The sequence below is a fragment of the Neoarius graeffei genome, chromosome 3 (genome assembly GCF_027579695.1).
Source record: "Neoarius graeffei isolate fNeoGra1 chromosome 3, fNeoGra1.pri, whole genome shotgun sequence".
Lineage (NCBI taxonomy): Eukaryota > Metazoa > Chordata > Actinopteri > Siluriformes > Ariidae > Neoarius > Neoarius graeffei.
The window spans coordinates 87,336,156-87,360,180 of record NC_083571.1 but is presented as its reverse complement, the minus strand read 5'-3'; the positions used below and the strand labels follow the sequence as shown (position 1 = coordinate 87,360,180).

Below are 24,025 nucleotides of genomic sequence, written 5' to 3'. Positions count from 1 at the left end.
ATGGGGAGAACCCTGTAGAGGCTTGCGGGACCTCGCGCACTGCGAATAACAGGGGCTCGAGCCATTTATCCCAGTTGCGTGCGTCCTCGCTTACAAATTTCTGAATTATATTCTTGAGGGTGCGATTGAACTGTTCGACTAAACCATCCATTTGTGGGTGATAAATGCTGGTGCAGATAGGCTTAATTCCCAGTAACCCATACACTTCACGCAGTGTGAGTGACATAGACGTAGTGCCTTGATCAGTCAGAATCTCTTTGGGGATTCCAACTCAGGAGATGACGCAGAAGAGTGCTTCTGCAATACCACGTGCTGAGAAATTGTGAAGAGGCACTGCTTCCGGATATCACGTTGCATAGTCCACCAGAACTAAAATAAAGCAATATCCTCATGTTGACTGATCTAATGGCCCGATGAGATCCATCCCAATTCTTTCGAATGGGGTCTCAATTAATGGCAGAGGGCGCAAAGGCTCTTTTGGAATGGGCGCAGGATTTACTAACTGGTATTCGCGGCACGCTGTACACCACCTACAGACATCGCCGCAAATCCCTGGCCAATAGAACCGGGCCATTATTCGGGCTAGTGTCTTATCCTGCCCCAAGTGTCCGACCATGGGATTAAGGTGAGCCACCTGGAATATAAATTCCCGGTGGCTCTTTGGGATGAAAAGCTGTGTTATCGGTTCCTTAGCCTGAGTGTCCTGCATCACTCGGTATGACCTATCCTTAATAATGGAGAAATAGGGGAAGGACGGGGTGGCGTTTGGCTGGAGCATTTGACCATCGATTACTCTCACTTGGTCAAATGCATGCCGCAGAGTCCCGTCTCACAACTGCTCCAACGGGAAATCCACGAGGGATTCCCTGAGAGAGGGAGGAGGAGCCTGCTGCTCCTCACTCTGACGTGGTGATGACGTAGACGGCTCTGTGACAGCTGCTCCTGCCAATGCCACACCGGGACCTCCCCCCGCTAAATTATGGCAGGCCCCACTCTTCACTAAATGTGCCATTAATTCCCTAAATCCCAGCCAATCAGTCCCCAAAATTATCGAGTGGGTAAGGCGAGGATTACTCGCTGCCTTTACTCTAAATTTCTCCCCTCTAAATAGAATGTGGACCGACACTAAAGGGTAGTCGTGAACATCCCTGTGCACACACAACACCTTCATCAATTGTGCTATCCCCAATGCCTTGTCTTGCACCAGGCTTTGGTGGATTGAGGTCTGATTACAGCCAGAGTCCACCAAAGCCTGATACGTATCCCCTTGGATCCTCACGGGTATGCGATATGCTCCAGCCCAATTGAGGGTGGTCCCTGGCACACTGGGGATCTGGACCACCGTGCCCACCTCCATCGCCGAGCATTGATGCTGGAGGTGCCCCGGCTCCCCGCAACACCAGCATACCGGCTCAGGCTCTCCCTCTGCACCGGTATTCTGGAGCTCACTCACCTGAGGGGGGGAAGACACAGACACGAAAGTAGGACATGGTAGGGCACCGTAGGTGTGGCGGGCCAGCTGGGGTGGAGCTGGCCCCCACCTCTGTGGTGGGGGAATGGGGCAAGGACGAGGAACAGAAGGGGAGAGAGAGAGAGAAGATAGGGGAGAAGAGGAGACACACTGCCGCCATATGGTCCTCCGCCAGCTCGATGGCCTGATCCAGCGACGCCGGGCGATGGCACTGGACCCACTTCACTGTTCCTTCCGGAAGTCAGGCAATGAATTGTTCCAGCACCACCAGGTCAATGATTCCCTTGGCATCACGATTGTCAGCCCTCAGCCACCGCCAGCAGGTGTCCTGGAGTTGCTGGCCAAACGTGAATGGCCGGCCGACCTCCTCCAGGTGCAGTGCGTGGAAGCGCTGTCGTTGCTGCTCCAGGGTGCACCCCACATGTTGGAGGACGGCCCTGTGGAGGTGGCATAGATCAGCCGGCTGTCAGTGGGGAGCTGTAGCGTGGCCAGCTGTGCCTTGCCCATTAGCAGGGAGAGGAGGCGCGCCGCATGCTGTTCCACTGGCCAACCCCATGCCTCTGCTGCCTGCTCAAAAAGAGCAAGGAAGACTTCAGGGTTATCATGCGGACCCATCTTTGTTAGGGTGAGGTGGGGAGGGTCCGGGGCGGTGGTGATGGTGGACCCCACTGACGTGAGCAGGTGCCGGAACGCCTGGTGGTCTTCCTGCTGCGCCAGCACCAGGGCTTCGAACCGTTGTTCCTGCTCCTTCCAGAGGGCGACCAGCGCCTGGTGCTGGCTCTGTTGGGCCGTGGCGAGGGCATGGACCAGGTCCTTGAAGGGGGAGGATTCCATGAGGCTATTCTCTTCTGTACTCCGTCCCAGGTTTCGGCACCACTGTAGGAATAGTTTAAGGTGGGTGGAGCACAGAAGCATGGCAGGCCAGAACTCAGTTCTCACAAACGCTTTTATTGCGCTTTTCAGCGTCTTATATTTAGCTCACCCACACACATGCACACAAGTGTCTAGGTTGGGGAGAGCTCCCTTCCTCTGCTCTCCCTCTCCTCTTATAGGGCGCGGTCACTGGGGAAGACACACAAACACAGGTTAATTCCCATCAGGTGCAGTGATTCTGCCACTTACCTTTCCTGACTCCACCCTCCATTCACAGACCGACGCTTGACCACGCCCCCACTGCCACATAGCTTTAGTTATAAATTGTTAACAAATGTTAGTCCTCACAATCCAAGTTTAAACTGATGTTGGCCCAGTGTCTATTTTGGTTGGTGATGTTGACCCTCCCTATAGAATATTGTGGCAACATTGTGTCAACTTTGGCAAAGAAGCAAATGAATAAATGCTATTTCAGAGCAATCTTGCCAAAGTTGACCCACTAATGTCCCGGCATTGACAAAGGAGCATGTTTAATAACAAACATGACAATGTTGGCCCAACAGAATAGGTGACGGTGGCTATCTGTGTGTCCATTGTGTGATAAAGGGAGACTTAACAGCAGGCTTGGAATTGGCAATGACTAAATTAGGTAAAGCATTTTACAGATTTCTATATTTATTTGGGTTCAGATAACTTCTATTAATCCACAAACATAGAATTTTTTCTATTAATAGAGTATTACATAATGGCATTCTTCAACAGATCAAATTTATATGAAAATAATGAAAAACATTTTCATTTAAAGGATACTGAATTTAAAATTGGCGAAAATACTGACCTCTATTAATGTAGAATTAAAGCCCTATTGTGCGAGAATTGGAATTTTTTGCTCCTGGGCTCGCTCTACATTTGCAGAGTGTAAGTCACTTTTATGCCACTGTCAAAAATATAAATCATGCTTTGAGCTCCTCTCATGGACAGCTGTACATGTGCATTTGTTTACAAGCTGAAGGATATAGAAATGGCAGAAGCCAAAGAATCATGTCACCTGACAAGGTAGAGTAATATTACAGGATATTACACAAATTTGACTGCATAGTTTCATTTATTGTGACATCAGGGATGAACAGTAACATAATAAGAATAACATAAAGTTTTAGTTTTTGCTGAAATAACCTGTTTTCATTTTCAGGTCATATACATTGTTTGCTAAATCTCTGAACGTGGAGTGTGCGTGTGTAATTGACATGATATAAGCACACATTGCACATAATATACACTGGGCAGTGTAATCTATTACAAGCTAGCTCAGATAGATTTGCAAATTTGCAAGTTTTCAAGGCTTATTTGGCATGACAAAAACTGACCAAACATTTTGGCGTGAGATAAATTTATTTATTTGCATGCTAGCCTGAGATGGTACTGAGGTTAGATGATTTTTGTCATCTGGAAAAACTACAAATCTCTGTGACACATTGATAATACCAATAAAGTTACAGCCTGCATCGCAAACTTTCACAAATAACATTGGCAGGGATGTACACTCTGCTGTCGGATTGTCATTGTTTTCCCGTTAGCTGTGAAACAAATCACTGCTTATGTCTTGAAGTAAACATGCATGTTCAGAATTTTTTGCAACATTTTAAGACAAAGTTTGCCAAAGTTATTGCACACAACTCTGAATAGTAGCATGCTAAACTATCATAACTAGGACCATACTAACATTGATATACTGTATCTAATGCTGGGGGATGCGAACAGACAAAGAACAGCTAGTCAACTAAATTAAACTTGGATGCCTCTGACACAAAGTGATGCAAACTTAGACGACAAGCTCACCAACAAAACTAGACAGCAAATGAAGCAAGGGCGCTTAAGGTCAGTATCAATGTCCGAGTGTTATCTAGTAACTTTACTAACATCACCTTGAGATGTCTCGGCTAAACCTCTGTCAAAATGGGCCGACTTGGCTGATGATCAAAAGCTAGCGAGTCGACATCTTTGCTAACATGATCAATCATCAAGCAAGCACAACAACATAACACATAGCAATTACTCGTTCAACATCTGCTGTGGTGACCCATAATGGGAGCAGCCAAAAGAAGAAGAGGAAGAAGAGAAGAAGGGTTGCTAGTTCAACAAAAAGAAGGCCAGCTCAGCATCTGCCTTGCAGCCTTTTATCTGTCCTAGCTCTTGCCAATGAATAAAAGCCAGTCCAAGATTTACTCTTGTTTGGTCTCTTGATCAGTGACTCTCTCTTTTTCCTTCCTGGCTTCCTCTGACAGTGTCTTCTTTAGTCTCGTCACCTCAACTGCCATGATGTCCATACTAAGAATACCAATTTAGCTTATTTTTATGGGCAGTGTTACTGGACGACTTTGTAAGCTGACCGGGGTGCCATAAAGTGTTGCACAGTTCTCATGGTGCATAAATTGTTATGCACTTCTTATGCAGGTCTCATGGACGAGTCGCCAGTTACTTAGTGCTCAAACTGATGAACCAGGTGCAGACTCGAAATGGAAGAGAAGCAATTCTCCTTATTACAAGTCAGTGTGCCATCAAAATTATTTTGAAGCTGCTATTTTAAGGTAAAATTCCTACCTAATGTTGCTGTATATAGAAACAGTTTGTGAACTGTCCTCATTAGTTAGCATGAAAATGAGCTTGTCAGCCAACTATGACATACAGTGGTGCTTGAAAGTTTGTGAACCCTTTAGAATTTTCTATATTTCTGCATAAATATGACCAAAAACATCATCAGATTTTCACACAAGTCCTAAAAGTAGATAAAGAGAACCCAGTTAAACAAATGAGACAAAAATATTATACTTGGTCATTTATTTATTGAGGAAAATTATCCAATATTACATATCTGTGAGTGGCAAAAGTATGTGAACCTCTAGGATTAGCAGTTAATTTGAAGGTGAAATTCGAGTCAGGTGTTTTCATTCAGTGGGACGACAATCAGGTGTGAGTGGGCACCCTGTTTTATTTAAAGAACAGGGATCTATCAAAGTCTGATCTTCACAACACGTTTGTGGAAGTGTATCATGGCATGAACAAAGGAGATTTCTGAGGAGCTCAGAAAAAACGTTGTTGATGCTCCTCAGGATGGAAAAGGTTACAAAACCATCTCTAAAGAGTTTGAACTCCACCAATCCACAGTCAAACAGATTGCGTACAAATGGAGGAAATTCAAGACCATTGTTACCCTCCCCAGGAGTGGTCGACCAACAAAGATCACTCCAAGAGCAAGGCGTGTAATAGTCGGCGAGGTCACAAAGGACCCCAGAGTAACTTCTAAGCAACTGAAGGCCTCTCTCACATTGGCTAATGTTAATGTTCATGAGTCCACCATCAGGAGAACACTGAACAACAATGGTGTGCATGGCAGGGTTGCAAAGAGAAAGCCACTGCTCTTCAGAAAGAACATTGCTGTTTGTCTGCAGTTTTCTAAAGATCATGTGGACAAACCAGAAGGCTACTGGAAAAATGTTTTGTGGACGGATGAGACCAAAATAGAACTTTTTGGTTTAAATGAGAAGCATTATGTTTGGAGAAAGGAAAACACTCCATTCCAGCATAAGAACCTTATCCCATCTGTGATACATGGTGGTGGTAGTATCATAGTTTGGGCCTGTTTTGATGCATCTGGGCCAGGATGGCTTGCCATCATTGATGGAACAATGAATTCTGAATTATACCAGCAAATTCTAAAGGAAAATGTCAGGACATCTGTCCATGAACTGAATCTCAAGAGAAGGTGGGTCATGCAGCAAGACAACGACCCTAAGCACACAAGTCATTCTACCAAAGAATGGTTAAAGAAGAATAAAGTTAATGTTCTGGAATGGCCAAGTCAAAGTCCTGACCTTAATCCAATCAAAATGTTGTGGAAGGACCTGAAGCGAGCAGTTCACGTGAGGAAACCCACCAACATCCCAGAGTTGAAGCTGTTGTGTACAGAGGAATGGGCTAAAATTCCTCCAAGCCGGTGTGCAGGACTGATCAACAGTTACCGGAAATGTTTAGTTGCAGTTATTGCTGCACAAGGGGGTCACACCAGATACTGAAAGCAAAGGTTCACATACTTTTGCCACTCACAGATATGTAATATTGGATCATTTTCCTCAATGAATAAATGGCCAAGTACAACATTTTTGTTTCATTTGTTTAACTGGGTTCTCTTTATTTACTTTCAGGACTTGTGTGAAAATCTGATGATGTTTTAGGTCATATTTATGCAGAAATATAGAAAATTCTAAAGGGTTCACAAACTTTCAAGCACCACTGTAACTGTTAGTCTGAGTCGTACATCCAGGTGCCTTAAGTTACTTTACTGTGAAGAAATGTAGGCCCAAATAATCTACTACAATTTACCAATTACCTGCAAAGAGCTATAAATAGACGCAAAGAACAACACATTTGAGCCATAAACACATTTTCATTCAATTATTTCAGTGCTTAGACATGTAATAACAATGTCATCCTCCTAACGCACCTGATACCCTGTACATAATATGTATGGCCATGTGACACACCCTGGGCAGTAGTTTGTTCTGTGTTTATTTTTCCATGTAGGAAACACAGCAGCTAATCTTAGATTAGTGCTAGGAAATAACAATTATATGGTCGTGGACATATGGAAAGATCTTGTACAGAGAAGGAGAAGGTGTGTCGGTGACATGAGCTGGCTCTCTCTATCCCCTTGTGTGATGTTCTGTTATTTCCCACAATTGTGTGCACGCTAAGGAGAGACATTCTAAAAATGGCTTTTTGTTTGACTTTACTCAACGTTATGGTTTCCTCTCACTGGTCATGCCACTCCACTGTTACTGATACTTTTTTTAAACTCGCCATCCAAACAGGAACCTGTGCGGATACAAATTAGGATGGTTTCAAGGGTGGACACCTTCCGTGGCTACTTTATTTATATGCTGTGGATGATCTTGTTTCACAAGTAATATTCTTGTTATCTTGTCTTAAGGACTTTATGGAGGTGTCACAGTTTCAAATTTGGAGGTCTACCTGTAGGAAACATGAAGTTAAGTGTGGAATTAGCTGTTGTTCTGATTTAATTTACATAAAATAAAAATCCATCTAATTCACTAGAAGAGCTGTGAAATTATAAAGTGCCTTAATTAAATACCTTCCAAGACCCCTCTCTAAATGCCTTTCCTGTTTCCCTGTCTTTCACAGAATGTGATGTCATGTTTATCTAGTGTTGATATAAATGCTAACGTCATTGTAACTCAAAGGTTTTATCGCTGCCTTCATCCTGGCTGAAGCTGTGACCAGATGGACTTCTACATAGCACTGGGATGTTCACACTTTGCAGATAAATAAGCAATTTCCATAAAGTAACAGCAGAACTGTATGACCTCAGTGATCTCTTTCTGAAGTCGGAGAGTGATATCCAGATGTGGAGAGCGATATCCGGAGCTCTGCGCCCCCCTGCATGTGGTGCCATGGGAAACCTGGAGTTCTGATTGCAAGCACACACATCAATTGCTATCCCACACAGTACTTTTCTTTGATATTCAATTTCCTGGAACTCAGAGTCCTTAATCTTTAAAAATGATGAAAATTTTACATGCTGCTATCTTTCAAATACCTAGGACTGAGTAATCAGAAATTATGATGTACTTCTGAAGGCAAGACTGTCTCACAATTGTCTGTCCAAGAGGATTTTGTTTTATATTATTACAGATATTTACATAAATAAAAGATAGCTGTAAGAATGAGTGGACCAGTTTACCAACTCAAATATCCTTTACAGTAACAAACTGAGCTTATTTTGAATGGTAAGATGAAGAAGCACACTTTTGTATTGGGTATGTGTCAGGACACATTGCCATTCCTACTCCATCCATCCATTACCTGTAGCTGCTTATCCTGTATAAGGCAAACTGGAGCCTATCCCAGCTGACTATGGGCGAGAGGCAGGGTACACCTTGGACAAGTAGCCAGGTCATTGCAGGCTATTCCTACTCCAATTGTAATATGTCCACATGCGTGCCAAAACACCTTTACAAGTAGCTTGTCTTTCCCCCATCATATGACAGCTACCAACCTGGAAAAATGAAGGCTACCACATGCTTACTCCAAAACACATGAAGCCAACTAACCTCATTTTTTTGAACATGCAGCATCAAAGGGAAGAGTAACACAAACAGAGGAAAGCTTTCTGCCCTCTTCCACAATAACTGATGAGTATCACTGTGATTGACACGAGAGAGAAAGAGTATGACATCCTTCTCACCCAGAGAGAGAGCACGGCCAATAATCAGTGCTCTGGAGATTGCTCCCTGCTAACTGATGGCTGTGACATCATCAGGATTCAAACTAGCAATCTCACAAGATGCATTTGACCCAGTTCATGTCAGGAATGCAGGCGACAGAGTTTATTCAAGGCACAGCTGGCAGAAATCCAAATTGTAGAACACAGGCAGAGTCAACAAACAGGCAATGGTCAGGCAAGACACAAACAGGATATCACAGGTGAAGACAGAGTGCATAAACCAAAATAAAGAACTATATCAATAACTAGAATATCAATATAAGTAATAAGGCTTGGTAAAATCAGGCAAGGGAACACTAAGCATTTACTTTGCAAAGTGACTGTGAAAGTGAGAGTCCTTATATACACACAGAGGTGATGAGGTGTGATTGGGAACAGGTGTTAGCAATAATCAGTATTCTGGAGATGGAGGGCGGTGCGCTGCAGGTTTGTTATTGTAGTCTGCGGTGGCCATGTTTGGAGGCCTTTGCAAACTCTAGGAAGTGGACTCTTGAGTGAGAGCAGGTGCAGACGTGACAGTTCACACCTGTACATAGTTCTGTCCCCTTGTGATCCAATCACTCAGACAGATGCAAATACCAAGTTTGAACAGGGTGTAAACATACCAAGAACCACTTATGGAAAAGTCCATTTGACTGACATTGCAGACAGTCAACCAAAGACTTTTCCTCAGAAGTCAACCCAGAGTTATTTTCCAAACATCTTAATAGCTATCTAGAGTCAAGTGAATCAAACATCTACTGACTAATTAAAAACAGACAGAATGGTATCTCCCTGGAAACAAGCACATTTGACTATCTGTTTATGTGTATGCTGTTGTGTTCATTAGTTTGGGATTATGGTGCAGTATCTGCATCAGAAGCTACAAAAGTAGTTCTTCTCCATATTTTGGAGCTTGGTTTTGGGATGTGCAACTATAATGAAAAATATATGGGGAAACCATGGCCTAATGGTTAGAGAAGCAGCTTTGGGACCAAAAGGTCACCGGTTTTGTCATGCTCCGCCCTGGACATCCACTCCGGAGATTACGGATCTCTCACGCCAGCACTGATCCGGGACAGGAATTCCCTCTCACCTGTATTCACTTCCTGGTTTTCACTACTGTGTATAAATAAGCTGTTTTCAGACTCAGACTTTGTTAGAACGTCTCATTTGCTTCTTTAGTTGTTTCTATGCCTCTCTTACTGTTCATGGTTATTCTCTCGTGACTTTCTTGTTCATGGTTTTTGCACTAGCATTCTTCTGGTTCATGGTGTTTTTTTGCACTAAGGGTTATTTCAGATTCATGATTTCTTGCACTAAGGGTCTTTTCTTGTACATGTTTTTTTGCACCAGCGGTTTTGTCTTTGCCGGTCTCATGTTTTTGTCAAGTTGTTTGTCTTATTTTGTCTGGACTATTTTTGCCATTTGTTTTTTGTCCTGTTTGTTTACCTTTTTGCCACACCCTTTTTTTCCCTGAATTAAATCATATTTATTGGATTACTGTCTGTGTTCTACTTGTGGATCCTAACTTCACCATACCTCCACCCACCCTAACAGTACATTCTGGCCAATGTGGATCCAGCGGAACTCGCCCATCTGAGAACAGCCATCCAGCAGCAGGGGACTCTCCTCAGGACCCACCTACAACAAATTACCCAGAACCTCACCATCCTGTCCAACGCACTCAACCTTCTCACCATGCAGATGCAGCACTGTCAAGCCGTGCCTACCCCTGCTTAGCCATCTCCTACTTCAGCTCCTGCCACCGCCTTTCTCCATGAATCGAGACTTCCAGCACTCCAGCCCTACAATGGAAAACCAGGTACTTGCAGATCGATTTTGTCTCAATGTTTGTTGACCCTAGAGCTGCAACCTCTGGCCTTCCCCACAGAATGTTCCCGGGTAGCATATACAATAATGCTCCTCACTGGCAAGGCCAGAGAGTGGGGAACAGTGGTCTGGGATGCCAATGCACCCTTTTGTTCCAGTTTCAAGGATTTCTCTGAGATGAGGCAAACTTTTGACCATTCTCTGTCTGGCCGGGAGGTGGCCAGAGAGCTCATGGAGCTGCGGCAGGGGTCCCAGTCTACCTTGGATTACGTCATAGAGTTCTGGACATTGGCGGCTTCATGCAGTTGGAACGAGAACGCCCAGATCGACGCGTTCCTGCACGGCTTGTCCGACGCCATCAAGGACGAATTGGTATCACAGGAACTGCCTTCAGACCTCTCTAGCCTCATGGACCTCACCAACCGCATCGACACTTGTATACAGCAACGGAGGAGAGGGAAGAACCGCTCCAGACTCACCTCTCCACCTCCCACCGTGTCCATTGAACCCATGCAGGTAGACCGGGTTTGGGTGTCAGTGGAGGAACGACATCGCTGGTGGAGCACAGGGGCCTGCTTCTACTGCGGTCAACTAGGACACATCTACTGAGCCTGCCTGCTAAAAGGACGAGCCCACCAGTAAATCAAGGGGCCCTGGTGGGCAATGCTCGGAACCAGTCCCCCACTAATCATCCGTTACTTCCTGTCATCATTATCCATGACAACCAGCATCACCACCTCCAGGCCCTTGTCGACTCAGGGGCGGACAGGAACCTGATCTGCTCCGCCACTGCCAAGCATCTGGGAATCCCACTGCTTGCTCTTGATGTCCCTCTCACTGTCTTGACACTCAATGGCACTCGCTTGACCAGCATCACCCACCTTACTGCCCTGATCACCCTAAGGATTTCCAGTAACCACTCAAATCATCCAGTTTCACGTCATGAACAACCCCCATGTACCCATCGTCCTAGGATTACCATGGTTAATGCAGCACAATCCCCACCTTAACTGGACTAATAACACCATCCAAGTTTGGAGTTCTCACACGAACAAAAAGAACAGAGCACATTACTCCAATTCTAAGGTCCCTTCACTGGCTTCCAGTAAGCTACAGAATTGACTTTAAAGTATTGCTGCTGGTATACAAATCTCTAAATGGTACAGGGCCCAATTACCTCTCTGATATGTTGCAGTGGCCTAACCCAATCAGCTCTACCAGATCAAAACAGAAAAATTTACTATTAAAACCAGTTGTTAAAACAAAGTATGGTGAAGCAACTTTTAGCTACTATGCAGTACAGCTATGGAACCAACTGCCAGAGGACATTAAAAATGCTCCTGCTGTTGGCAGTTTTAAATCTAGGTTTAAGACCAAGCTGTTTTCAGATGCTTTCTGTTAAATAATTAATATTGTCTTCTTTTTTTAAATTTTTACTTTCTCTGCATGTTTTAAATTTACTTTAGTTTTAACTTTATTTTATTCTTTATTCTATTCTGCTGGTTTCTTTTTTTCTCCTCCTATTTCTACTTCATTTTATTATTTTATTTCTACTATTGTTTAATTCTTATTATTTTCTTTTAATTATTTTAATTCTTTTAATTAATTGTTTTAGAATAAAAATAAAATTATTTTATGTAATTTTATTTCTCTATTGTTTACTGTTTTTGTTTTTACTTCTGTAAAGCACATTGAACTGCCATTGTGTATGAAATGTGCTATATAAATAAACTTGCCTTGTCTTGCCTTGCCTGCCTGGCCTCCTGTCTGAACTCCACTCTGCCTCCCGCCAAACCACCACAGCCCTCAGCCAGCGAGTTTCCCGACCTCTCACGTGCCTCCGGAATATCTGGACCTTAAGCTGGTTTTCAGTAAGACCCGAGCAGTGTCCCTCCCTCCTCTCAGACCCTACGACTGTGGTATTGACCTCCTGCCTGGTACAGCGCCACCCAAGGGACACCTCTACTCTTTCTCCCGCAGAAAGACAAGCCATGGAAAAGTACATCACTGAATCGCTGGCAGCTGGGATCATCTGCCCTTCCTCCTCCCCAGCAGGGGCAGGGTTCTTCTTTGTCAAAAAGGACAGGTCACTCCGCCCCTGCATTGACTATCAGGGTCTCAACACCATCACGGTCAAGAACCGCTACCTACTACCGCTCATGACCATGGCCTTTGAACTACTCCAGGGAGCCAAGGTACTCACCAAGCTAGATCTAAGCAATGCATACCATCTTGTCAGGATCAGGGAGGGGGATGAGTGGAAGACAGCCTTTAACACCACCACTGGTCACTACAAGTACCTTGTGGTCCCTTTCGGCCTGACCAACATGCCCGCAGTCTTCCAGGCACTCGTTAATGACGTCTTAAGGGACTTCCTAAACATCTTCGTTTTCATGTACCTGGATGACATCCTGATCTTCTCCCACTCCCTGGAGGAACATTGGGGTCACATCCGGCAGGTTCTCCAGCACCTGCTAGAGAACAAGTTGTTCATTAAGGCAGAAAAGAGTGAATTTCACCAGAGCATGGTCTCATTTCTGGGATTCATCATTTCCCCAGCAAGGATCCAAATAGACCCCCTCAAGCTCGAGGCAGTTGCCGATTGGCCCACCCCATCTTTGAGACGAGGGCTCCAGCGCTTCCTAGGATTTGCCAACTTCTACAGGCACTTCATTCGCAACTTCAGCATGGTGGCCGGACCTCTCTCAGCCCTGACTTCAACCAAGACCCAATTCAAGTGGGGGAGGAAGCAGAGAAAGCCTTTTCCACACTCAAGCACAGGTTTACCACAGCACCCATTCTCACCATACCCGATCCAACCCAACAGTTTATTGTCGATGGTTCCGAGTCAGGGGTTGGAGCTATACTTTCCCAGAGGGCCAGTGATGACAAGGTCCACCCATGCTCCTTCTCCCACCGGCTATGCCCAGCTGAACGGAACTACGACATTGGCAACTGAGAAATACTGGCTGTTAAACTAGCCTTGGAGGAGTGGAGACACTGGCTCAAGGGGTTGGAGTTCCCCTGCCTAGTCTGGACCAACCATAAGAATCTGGAGTACCTCAAGTCCGCCAAACGCCTTAATTTCCGTCAAGCCCGTTGGTCTCTCTTCTTCTCCTGGTTCAAATTCACGCGTTCCTACCGTGCAGGCTCCAAGAACGGCAAACCCGATGCCCTGTCCAGGATGTTCTCCTCCCACCAAGAGGAGTCCAAGCTGTCTGAGACCATCCTTCCTCCATGCTGCCTAGTGGGAGCTGTCATTCTAGAGGTTGAGACATTCATGCAGAAGGCCCTGGAGCAGGACCCTGGTGAAGGTAACCCCAACAACATTCCTCCTAACAATCTGTTTGTTCCCGGTCTTGTGCAAACCCAGGTGCTGCAGTAGGGTCATGGCTCCAAGCTGGCCTGTCATCCGGGAGCTGCCCGAACCCTGGCACTCATCCAGCAGCACTTTTGGTGGCCATTCATCAAGGAGGATGTCCAGGAGTTCGTGGCAGCCTGTGGCACATGCTCCCAGAACAAGACAGCCAATCGACCCCCCCCCCCCCTCCCACCGGCTGGCTAAGACCCTTCCCGACTCCACATCGACCTTGGTCTCACATCGCCCTGGACTTCATCACAGGACTCCCCAACTCAGGTGGCAACACATGTATTCACTGTCATTGACCGTTTCTCCAAGACCGTTCATTTGATCCCCCTGCCCAAGCTCCCCTCAGCCAAAGAAACCACTGAACTACTCATCCAGCACATTTTCCATCTCCATTGACTGCCCGCTGGCATTGCTTCTGACCGGGGTCCTCAGTTCACTGCGCAATTCTGGAGGGCTTTCTGCAAACTCATCTGGGCCACCTGTAGTCTCTCCTCAGGCTTCCACCCACAGACCAACGGCCAGGCAGAACGGGCGAATCAGGCTTTGGAGGTTGCACTCGGGTGCATGGCATCTAGGGATGCTAGTTCTTGGAGTAAGTACCTACCCTGGATCGGGTACTCTCATAACACTCTTCCTTCATCTGCCACAGGTCTCTCACCCTTCCAGTGCTCCCTAGGTTACCAACCACCACTCTTCCCCCAACCAAGAGGAGGAGGTCGCTGTATCCTCTGCCCAGACCTTCATATGCTGCTGCAGGAGGATGTGGGCATTGGCCCAGAGAAAACTCATTCGCTCCGCCCTAGCATCCAAGAGGCAGGCCGACAAATGCTGCTCTAAGGCGCCCACTTATCAGGTGGGGCAACAAGTCATGCTCTCCACATGCCATCTGCCACTCAGAACTGTCTCCTGCAAGCTGGCTCCCAGGTACCTAGGACCCTTCCTCATCAAAAAGGTAATCAACCCATGTTCCGTCAGACTGGCACTACCACTCACCATGCGACGCATCCACCCCACGTTCCATGTGTCACAGCTTAAACCTCTGGTCTCTAGTTCTTTGCTCCCACTCTCCAAACCCCCTCCTCCCAGGTTCATTGATGGCAGTGAAGCCTACATGGTCAAGAAGCTGCTGAAGGTGCGGCAGCGAGGCAGAGGACTCTAGTACCTGGTGGACTGGGAAGGTTACGGTCCCGAGGAGAGAAGTTGGGTCCCTGCCAGGTTCATCTTGGACCCAACCCTCATCTCTGACTTCCACTGGCAACACCCCGATGCTCTTCCTAAAGCACCTGGAGGCGCTTGTTGAAGGGTACTGTCATGCTCTGCCCTGGACATCCACTCCAGAGATTACGGACCTCTCACACCAGTGCCGATCTGGGACAGGAATTCCCTCTCACCCGTATTCATTTCCTGGTTTTCACTGCTGTGTATAAATAAGCCGTTTTCAGACTCAGACTTTGCCAGAACATCTCATTTACTTCTTTAGCTGTTTCTGTGCCTCTCTTACTGTTCATGGTTATTCTGTCTCTAGTGACTCTTTTTCTTGTTCATGGTTTTTGCACTAGCATTCTTCTGGTTCATGGTGGTTTTTTTGCACTAAGGGTTTTCAGATTCATGGTTTCTTGCACTAAGGGTCTTTTCTTGTTCATGGTTTTTTTGCACCAGTGTTTGTCTTTGCCTGTCATGTTTTTGTCAAGTTGTTTGTCTTGTTTTGTCTGGACTATTTTTGCCATTTTTTTTTTGTCCTGTTTACCTTTTTGCCACGCCCTTTCCCCCCCTGAATTAAATCATATTTATTGGATTACTGTCTGTCTGTGTTCTGCTTGTGGATCCTAACTTCACCATACCTCCACCCACCCTAACAGGTTTGATGCCCTGGACCAGCAGGAATGGCTGGAGTGCCCTTGAGGAAGGCACCTAACCCCCAACTGCTCCCTAGGTTGCTCTGAGTATGTTGTCCAAAAACAATTTATCCAAAAAGTTACTCAAGTAAATGTAACGTAGTAAATGTGTAACTAGTTACTACCGCCTCTAAGTTAGCTAGCTAGCTTAACTAACTAAATTGACTTCTATTTGTCATCTTTTAGCTAAACATTATCTACATTCAACAGCATTACTCAACTTGCACGGTTTGTTTGGAAAAAAAAAACTGTCAAGTCTTTAGCCTCTTGGCTGGTTTGCTGAACATACAGAAGCACTGCCCAGATCTGAATCTCACAAGATACTCATACAATATTTTCTAAAGCGTCTCTGATCACACATGACAGTGGTGTTTGTTTGCCGCCTTAGCTCCTCCTGCTCATGATGCGTTTAGAGGCGGCTCGGAAAAACGCATTTCCATGTGTTAAAAATGAATTGAGTGGTTGTAATGGCTGTAAAAAGTGCGGGGGACAGAGGGTACAAATACGGGAAGTGTGGGGGGCATGTACCCCGCATCTGCTATGCCCATGAAGAAAGGAAAGCTTTACTTTAGGTAGGGGTAGGAACAGAGGCTGTTGGAGCTCCATTTGGGCCTCTTGCTCCAAGAGACTTCCTGTCCATTCCTTGACACCCCCCTACCTTCAGTCCGAGATCTAGGCCAAAAGGGATAGAGGAGGACAACAGAAAATTCACTTTCCACAGTGCCAGCCCCCACCATGCTATTTAAAGATGAGCTGAAATTATTTGCTTGTGTGGTAAAAGAGCGCAGTTGGAGGGCCACACATGTGACAGCACTTCTAAGAAGCACCTGGGGTTGTTTGTGTGTGTGAGCAAATATGTATGTGTAAGATGTAGGTTAGATAGAGAGAGGTTTAAGAGTTACTATATTGTGATAGAGAGAGAGGGGGGGGGGGGTTGGTGGTGATTTCTAATCCTCAAGTTGTCCTCTCTTTGCTCCAGAAGCACCTGGGCTTTGCTTGTGTTGGCACAGGATATAAAAAAGGAAAAAGCATCACTTTGCCCCAACACAGGAATCCTACAGAGAGAGGCAAGAGTGCACAGTGAGTGTACACATCCAGTACATGACTCAGCAGATCTACTGTAAGAACTAAGACTAGAAGTGTTCCAGATAGTGATGCTTCTATAAACAGACATCTTTAAACATATGGGAATCATTTTACATGTGAAATATAATCCATGGGTGTATAACATGGAAACATTTTATGTAAATAGCTCTCATACAATGTTAGGATGGGCTGGAACTTGTATTATGGTCATGACCGTATTAGACTTTTTGTTAGTGTTTTAAACTATAAATTCACAAATTAGAACAAATATTGAGAAACATAGGAATGTATATCTTTCATATTAACCATAGCGTAAATGGTAGTAATTGAAGATTCAGTCGCTTTCTGTTTGTATAGTGAATATAAAGTGTACACACCCCATTAAAATGATAGGCTTTTCTGATATTAAAAAGATGAGACCACGATAAATAATTTCAAAACTTTTCCCACCTTTAATGTGACCTATAACCTGTACAATTCAATTGAAAAACAAACAAATCTGTTAGGGGGAAAAAATGTATAATAAGCTGGTTGCATAAGTGTGCATACCCTTAAACTAATAGTTTGTTGAAGCACCTTTTGATTTAATTACAACATTCAGTCTTTTTGGGTTCACACCTGCCATCAGTTAAATGAGACTGATTAACCCCAAATAAAGTTCAAACATTTACTCAGTTGCGTCCTCAAGCAAAAGCCAGGGTTCACAGAGAGCTTACAAAGCATCAAAGGGATCTCACTGTTGAAAAGGTATCAGTCAGGAGAAGGGTACAAAAAAATTTCCACAGCATTAGATATACCATGGAGCACAGTGAAAACAGTCATCAAGAAGTGGAGAAAATATGGGACAACAGTGACATTACCGAAAATTGGACGTCCCTCCAAAATTGATGAAAAGACAAGATGAAAACTGGTCAAGGAGGTTGCCAAGAGGCCTACAGTAACACTGAAGGAGCTGCAGGAATTTCTGGCAAGTACTGGTTGTGTACTACATGTGACAACAGTCTCCCGTATTCTCCATATGTCTGGACTATGAGGTAGGGTCAAAGAAAAACATCCAGGCCTGGCTAAATTTTGCAAAAAAGTACATCAACTCTCCCAAAAGCATGTGGGAAAATGTTATGGTCTGATGAAACCAAGGTTGAACTTTTTGGCCACAATTCCAAAAGGTATGTTTGGCGCAAAAACAACACTGCGCATCACCAAAAGAACACCACACCCACGGTGAAGCATGGTGGTGGCAGCATCATGTTTTGGGGTCGTTTTACTTCAGCTGGAACAGGGGCTTTGGTCAAGGTGGAGGGAATTAGAAACAGTTCTAAATAGCAATCAATTTTCACCCCAAACCTTCAGATGTCTGCTAGAAAGCTGAAGATGAAGAGGAATTTCATCTTTCAGCATGACAATGACCCCCCAAAAAGTTTTGGAATGGCCCAGCCAGAGCCCAGACCTAAATTCAATTAAAAATCTGTGGGGTGACCTGAAGAGGGCTGTGCACAAGAGATGCCCTCGCAATCTGACAGATTTGGAATGCTTTTGCAAGGAAGAGTGGGCAAATATTGAGAAGTCTAGATGTGGCAGGCTGATAGACTCCGACCCAAAAAGACTGAATGCTGTAATTAAATCAAAAGGTGCTTCAGCAAAGTATTAGTTTATGGGTGTGCACACTTATGCAACCAGCTTATTGTACTTTTTTTTTTTTTTAATTTATTATGCTTTTCCCCCCAGACAAATTTTTGTTTTTCAATTGAATTGTACAGGTTATACAGTAGGTCACATTAAAGGTGGGAAAAGTTTCGAAATTATTTATCATGGCTTTTTTTTTAACATCTACATCAGAAAAGCCTATCATTTTAACAGGGTGTGTACAATTTTTTTGTTTTATATCCACTGTACCTGCATTCAGTGTTCAATGAAAATTGGTATCTTCACATAACATGAAAGTGTCCAGTACCTGAGTAATTCAATTAAGCCGTGAATGTTTTCCAGACACAAACCAGTTTGCAATTGCTCACACAGCATGACAAGGCCACAGTAAAGCATGTTTACACTCACTGTACTTTAAACGGACATCAGAGTACCTGGCTGTGGTAGAGCTGTTTGGCACCAAAAACTGGAACAAGATTAGAAGAAATATGTTAGGACATCACTCAAAGACTGCAAAACAAACAGCTCAGCTGCATCTGGCAAAAATATTTTGCGTATCTCGCTTGCTTGCTTTTCCTGTCCCTGGCACTCATGCTTTCTGTAGACCATTTGGTACATGAATGTAAACCAATCAAAACTAAGGCTTTAATCAATATAGACAAACAAAGGCAAATGAATTAGAGAAACGCAGCTTGCACCAAGAGTTGGCCTTTCCATTTCATTTCCCTCTTTTAGATTCTGAGAATTCTGCAAACAATTATGCTTGGAAGAGGAGGCCAAATAAACAGACTGATTGAGAAATCAGGCTTTTTTGGACATGTTCACTTTCAAAGTATGCACATACTACATCTTACACCAAACATGGACTTGTGAGAACTAAATAAGCAAACTGGAATGGATACAATGATGCTTCATGCTGTGAGCAAAGTAGCTGCTAAATGACAGAAAGAAACGTCCATGATGCTCCAAATGAAACATCAGTTTATTAAATGGGTTTATGAGAGATATTCTAGTGTTTGTCTTTTGTTATACTTTGTGTGTATATATATATATATATATATATATATATATATATATATATAATATATATATATATATATATATATATATATATATAATGTGTATATATATATATATATATATATATATATATATATATATATATATGTATATATATATATATATATATATATGTATGTGTGTGTATATATATATATATATATATATATATATATATATATATATATATATGTGCTGTCAAAGTTAACGCGATAATAACGCGTTAACGCGATCTCAATTTAACGCGATTAAAAAAAATAGTGCCGTTAACGCAAATTCTAATTTGGCCCTGCGAGTCACCCGTAGTTCCTGCTGAGGCTTGTCGCGCGCTGCGTTTAACTGTACCAACAGGTTTACCGTCCAAACGAGATCACATGGGATTACCTTTCACAGATGAGACTGGAAAAATACTTTTCAATACTTTTCCTTCAGTCTTCAGTTTCCCAGCTCATCTCCACCGGGTAGGTGTAGAGTTATAAGCAGTGAGAATTAGATAATACAGTGCCACACTATGATGAATGTTTTTATTTTTGTTATCTGTTTTTTTCTTCTTTTATGGCAAATACTTCTCTTCAAAAGAAACTAATGAAGAGTAAAATAAAACATTTTTTTATTTTCACAGTGATATGCACTTTATTTTTCATCCCTTGGTTTTCTCATCTAATATGGAAGTTATGGATGTCAGTGGCTGTGACGTGTTATGCTCTGCAATAAAAAAAAAACAACATTGGTACAAAGCAAGCCCATTCACTTTTTTATGCTGATAAGAGAATTACAATGGTTTTTCATGTGACAAAAATGTGCGATTAAATTGCGATTAATCGCGAGTTAACTATGACAGTCGCGACATTAATCGCGATTAAATATTTTAATCGCTTGACAGCACTAATATATATATATATATATATATATATATATATATATATATATATATATATATATATATATACATATATACACACACACACACACAGTGGGGCAAAAAAGTATTTAGTCAGCTACCAATTGTGCAAGTTCTCCCACTTAAAAAGACGAGAAAGGCCTGTAATTTTCATCATAGGTACACTTCAACTATGAGGGACAGAATGGGGGAAAGAATCCAGGAAATCACACTGTAGGATTTTTAATGAATTAATTGGTAAATTCCTCGGTAAAATAAGTATTTGGTCACCTACAAACAAGCAAGATTTCTGGCTCTCACAACCCTGTAACAACTTCTTTAAGAGGCTCCTCTGTCCTCCACTCGTTACCTGTATTAATGGCACCTGTTTGAACTCGTTATCAGTATAAAAGACACCTGTCCACAACCTCAAACAGTCACACTCCAAACTCCACTATGGCCAAGACCAAAGAGCTGTCAAAGGACACCAGAAACAAAATTGTAGCCCTGTACCAGGCTGGGAAGACTGAATCTGCAATAGGTAAGCAGCTTGGTGTGAAGAAATCAACTGTGGGAGCAATTATTAGAAAATGGAAGACATACAAGACCACTGATAATCTCCCTTGATCTGGGGCTCCACGCAAGATCTCACCCTGTGGGGTCAAAATGATCACAAGAACGGTGAGCAAAAATCCCAGAACCACATGGGGGGACCTAGTGAATGACCTGCAGAGAGCTGGGACCAAAGTAACAAAGGCTACCATCAGTAACACACTATGCCACCAGGGACTCAAATCCTGCAGTGCCAGACGTGTCCCCCTGCTTAAGCCAGTACATGTCCAGGTCCATCTGAAGTTTGCTAGAGAGCATTTGGATGATCCAGAAGAGGACTGGGAGAATGTCATATGGTCAGATGAAACCAAAATAGAACTTTTTGGTAAAAACTCAACTTGTTGTGTTTGGAGGAGAAAGAATGCTGAGTTGCATCCAAAGAACACCATACCTACTGTGAAGCATGGGGGTGGAAACATCATGCTTTGGGGCTGTTTTTCTGCAAAGGGACCAGGATGACTGATCCGTGTAAAGGAAAGAGTGAATGGGGCCATGTATCGTGAGATTTTGAGTGAAAACCTTCTTCCATCAGCAAGGGCATTGAAGATGAAATGTGGCTGGGTCTTTCAGCATGACAATGATCCCAAACACACCGCCCGGGCAACGAAGGAGTGGCTTCGCAAGAAGCATTTCAAGGTCCTGGAGTGGCCTAGCCAGTCTCCTGATCTCAACCCCATAGAAAATCTTTGGAGGGAGTTGAAAGTCCGTGTTGCCCAGCGACAGCCCCAAACCATCACTGCTCTAGAGGAGATCTGCATGGAGGAATGGGCCAAAATACCAGCAACAGTGTGTGAAAACCTTGTGAAGACTTACAGAAAACATTTGACCTCTGTCATTGCCAACAAAGGGTATATAACAAAGTATTGAGATGAACTTTTTTTATTGACCAAATACTTATTTTCCACCATAATTTGCAAATAAATTCTTTAAAAATCAGACAATGTGATTTTCTGGATTTTTTTTCTCATTTTGTCTCTCATAGTTGAGGTATACCTATGATGAAAATTACAGGCCTCTCTCATCTTTTTAAGTGGGAGAACTTGCACAATTGGTGACTGACTAAATACTTTTTTGCCCCACTGTATATACTGTATGTATATATATATATATATATATATATATATATATATATATATATAATGTGTGTGTGTGTATATATGTATGTGTGTGTGTGTGTCTTAATCTATCCACATTTACTGGATATGAGCAATTGCCTGCTTTAATTACTACTACTACTACTACTGTCATGCTCCTCCCCGGACATCCGCTCCACAGATTACGGATCTCCCATGCCAGCGCCGATCCGGGACGGGAATTCCAGCTCACCTTCAACTCATTTCCTGGGTTTCACACTTGCCTATATAAAGGCCGTTCTCAGACCCTGACTTTGCCAGAACGTCTCGTTTTGCTATTCCAGATGTTTCTGTGCCTTTATTGCATTTCATGTTTTTTTCTCAAGCTATTTTTCTAGTTTATGGTTTTTGCACTTAGGGTTTTCTTCTTGTTTGTGGTTTTTTTACTCGTGTTTTTGTCCTTGTCTGCCTTGTGTTTTTCTCAAGTTTGTCTCTTTTTACCTGGACTATTTTGCCATTTGTTTTTGTCCCATTTGTTCACCTTTTTGCCACTCCCTTTTTCCCTGGATTAAATCACCTTTTTTTAAATTAGATTACTGTCTGTGTTCTCCTTGTGGATCCTTATCTCACCACACCTCCACCTTCCCTAACAGTTACACTCTCCTACTAGGCTATAAGCTCATATATCGTGAATAGAGAAAAACAAAATGGTGGAGCGTGTTGCTGAACCAACCGAGGACAAAATAAGTGTACTTGAAAATGAAACTCAAAAAAATACAAAAAAAGCAACAAAATATGGAATAAAAGTATTTGATGGTAAGAATCTTTTACTGTATTTTTCAAGAATTATTATAGCATTTTTCACAAATTTCTACTGTCATTTCGCTGGCTTATTTACCTTCTAAGTGGAAAGGATTTTGTTGGACGTTTTGTATAAAGTTTTTATTTCTCAAATTTGCAAGAAATAAAAATGCTCTGTTTCTCAAAATCCAATGAAGGTGGATAGAATAAAGCAGTTATTCCACTCAAGCTTGTCATACGGTACATAGTTTATCAACAATTATCTCATGTATGACTCAATTTCGTGGAGTAACTGTTTAATATACTTTTGAACCCCACTGTACATACAGTATATAATATTTAAGTTTCAATCCCTATGTGCATTTTATTCATAATATGCACAATCATAAATAAATTGACCTTAAATCTGTGACTATTATGACAAATCAGGAAATGTATATTTAACAAAGATAAAAGACCTACAAAATAAGAATGAGCCATGCGAATACATTTAATACATTATAAATTCATTAAAAATACACAAATAGTGCTGCCTTCACTGGCGTTAAAGAAAGATAAAGTGTTTCCCTGATTTTCCAAACACATGGCAAAGAGGAAATTCTGGAGAAAGTGACAATGCTGGATGTTTTGCTCTACTATGGGTATGAGCTTCACAAAGGCTTTTGCAGTGGAATAGTGAGGTCAGCCTCTTCATATATATATAATTTTTTTTAATCAGATAGGACATCCTGAGCAGGCACATTCCTGGTCTTCCTTTCTTTCTCCCAGATCTGGGCATTCTGCCAGCCTACATCTCTCTTCTCTCAAGCTGCACTGAGACTCTTGCCAACTGTCCAGACTTCTGGAATATACAGTAATTCCAAAGTGTTTTGAGATTACAAAGAGAACAGAGGGATGACATGACTATAAGAAGTGAAACTGCTGTTTAAATTAATGAAAAAAGGAATACAAGAGTATCTTAAATGAGTTATTACTCACTGTCATATTGTTCCTGCTAAAATATAAGATACTGCCAGAACAAATGGAAACTCTATTTCAGTGTAAACTGCAGAGACAGATTAAAGTGTACAAAATACTGTTTGGAGAAATTAGGCTCTTATATTTAGGTTCTTACATATAGCATACTTGTATAAAATTCAAAAGTATAA

The 24,025-nt window shown here is 43.0% G+C and overlaps 1 protein-coding gene across 1 annotated transcript in view; it reads left to right on the top strand.

Annotated features, from left to right (window-relative positions):
• Positions 1 to 9,519, top strand: part of LOC132882620 (uncharacterized) — a gene marked incomplete at its 5' end in the record, with an annotated part of 87,326 nt that extends 77,807 nt beyond the window's left edge. The window contains one exon of the mRNA XM_060915708.1: positions 9,475 to 9,519. Coding sequence (XP_060771691.1) covers positions 9,475 to 9,519 — 45 coding nt within the window. The remainder of the gene's footprint in view (positions 1 to 9,474) is intronic.
• Between the last annotated feature and the right edge of the window lie 14,506 nt (positions 9,520 to 24,025).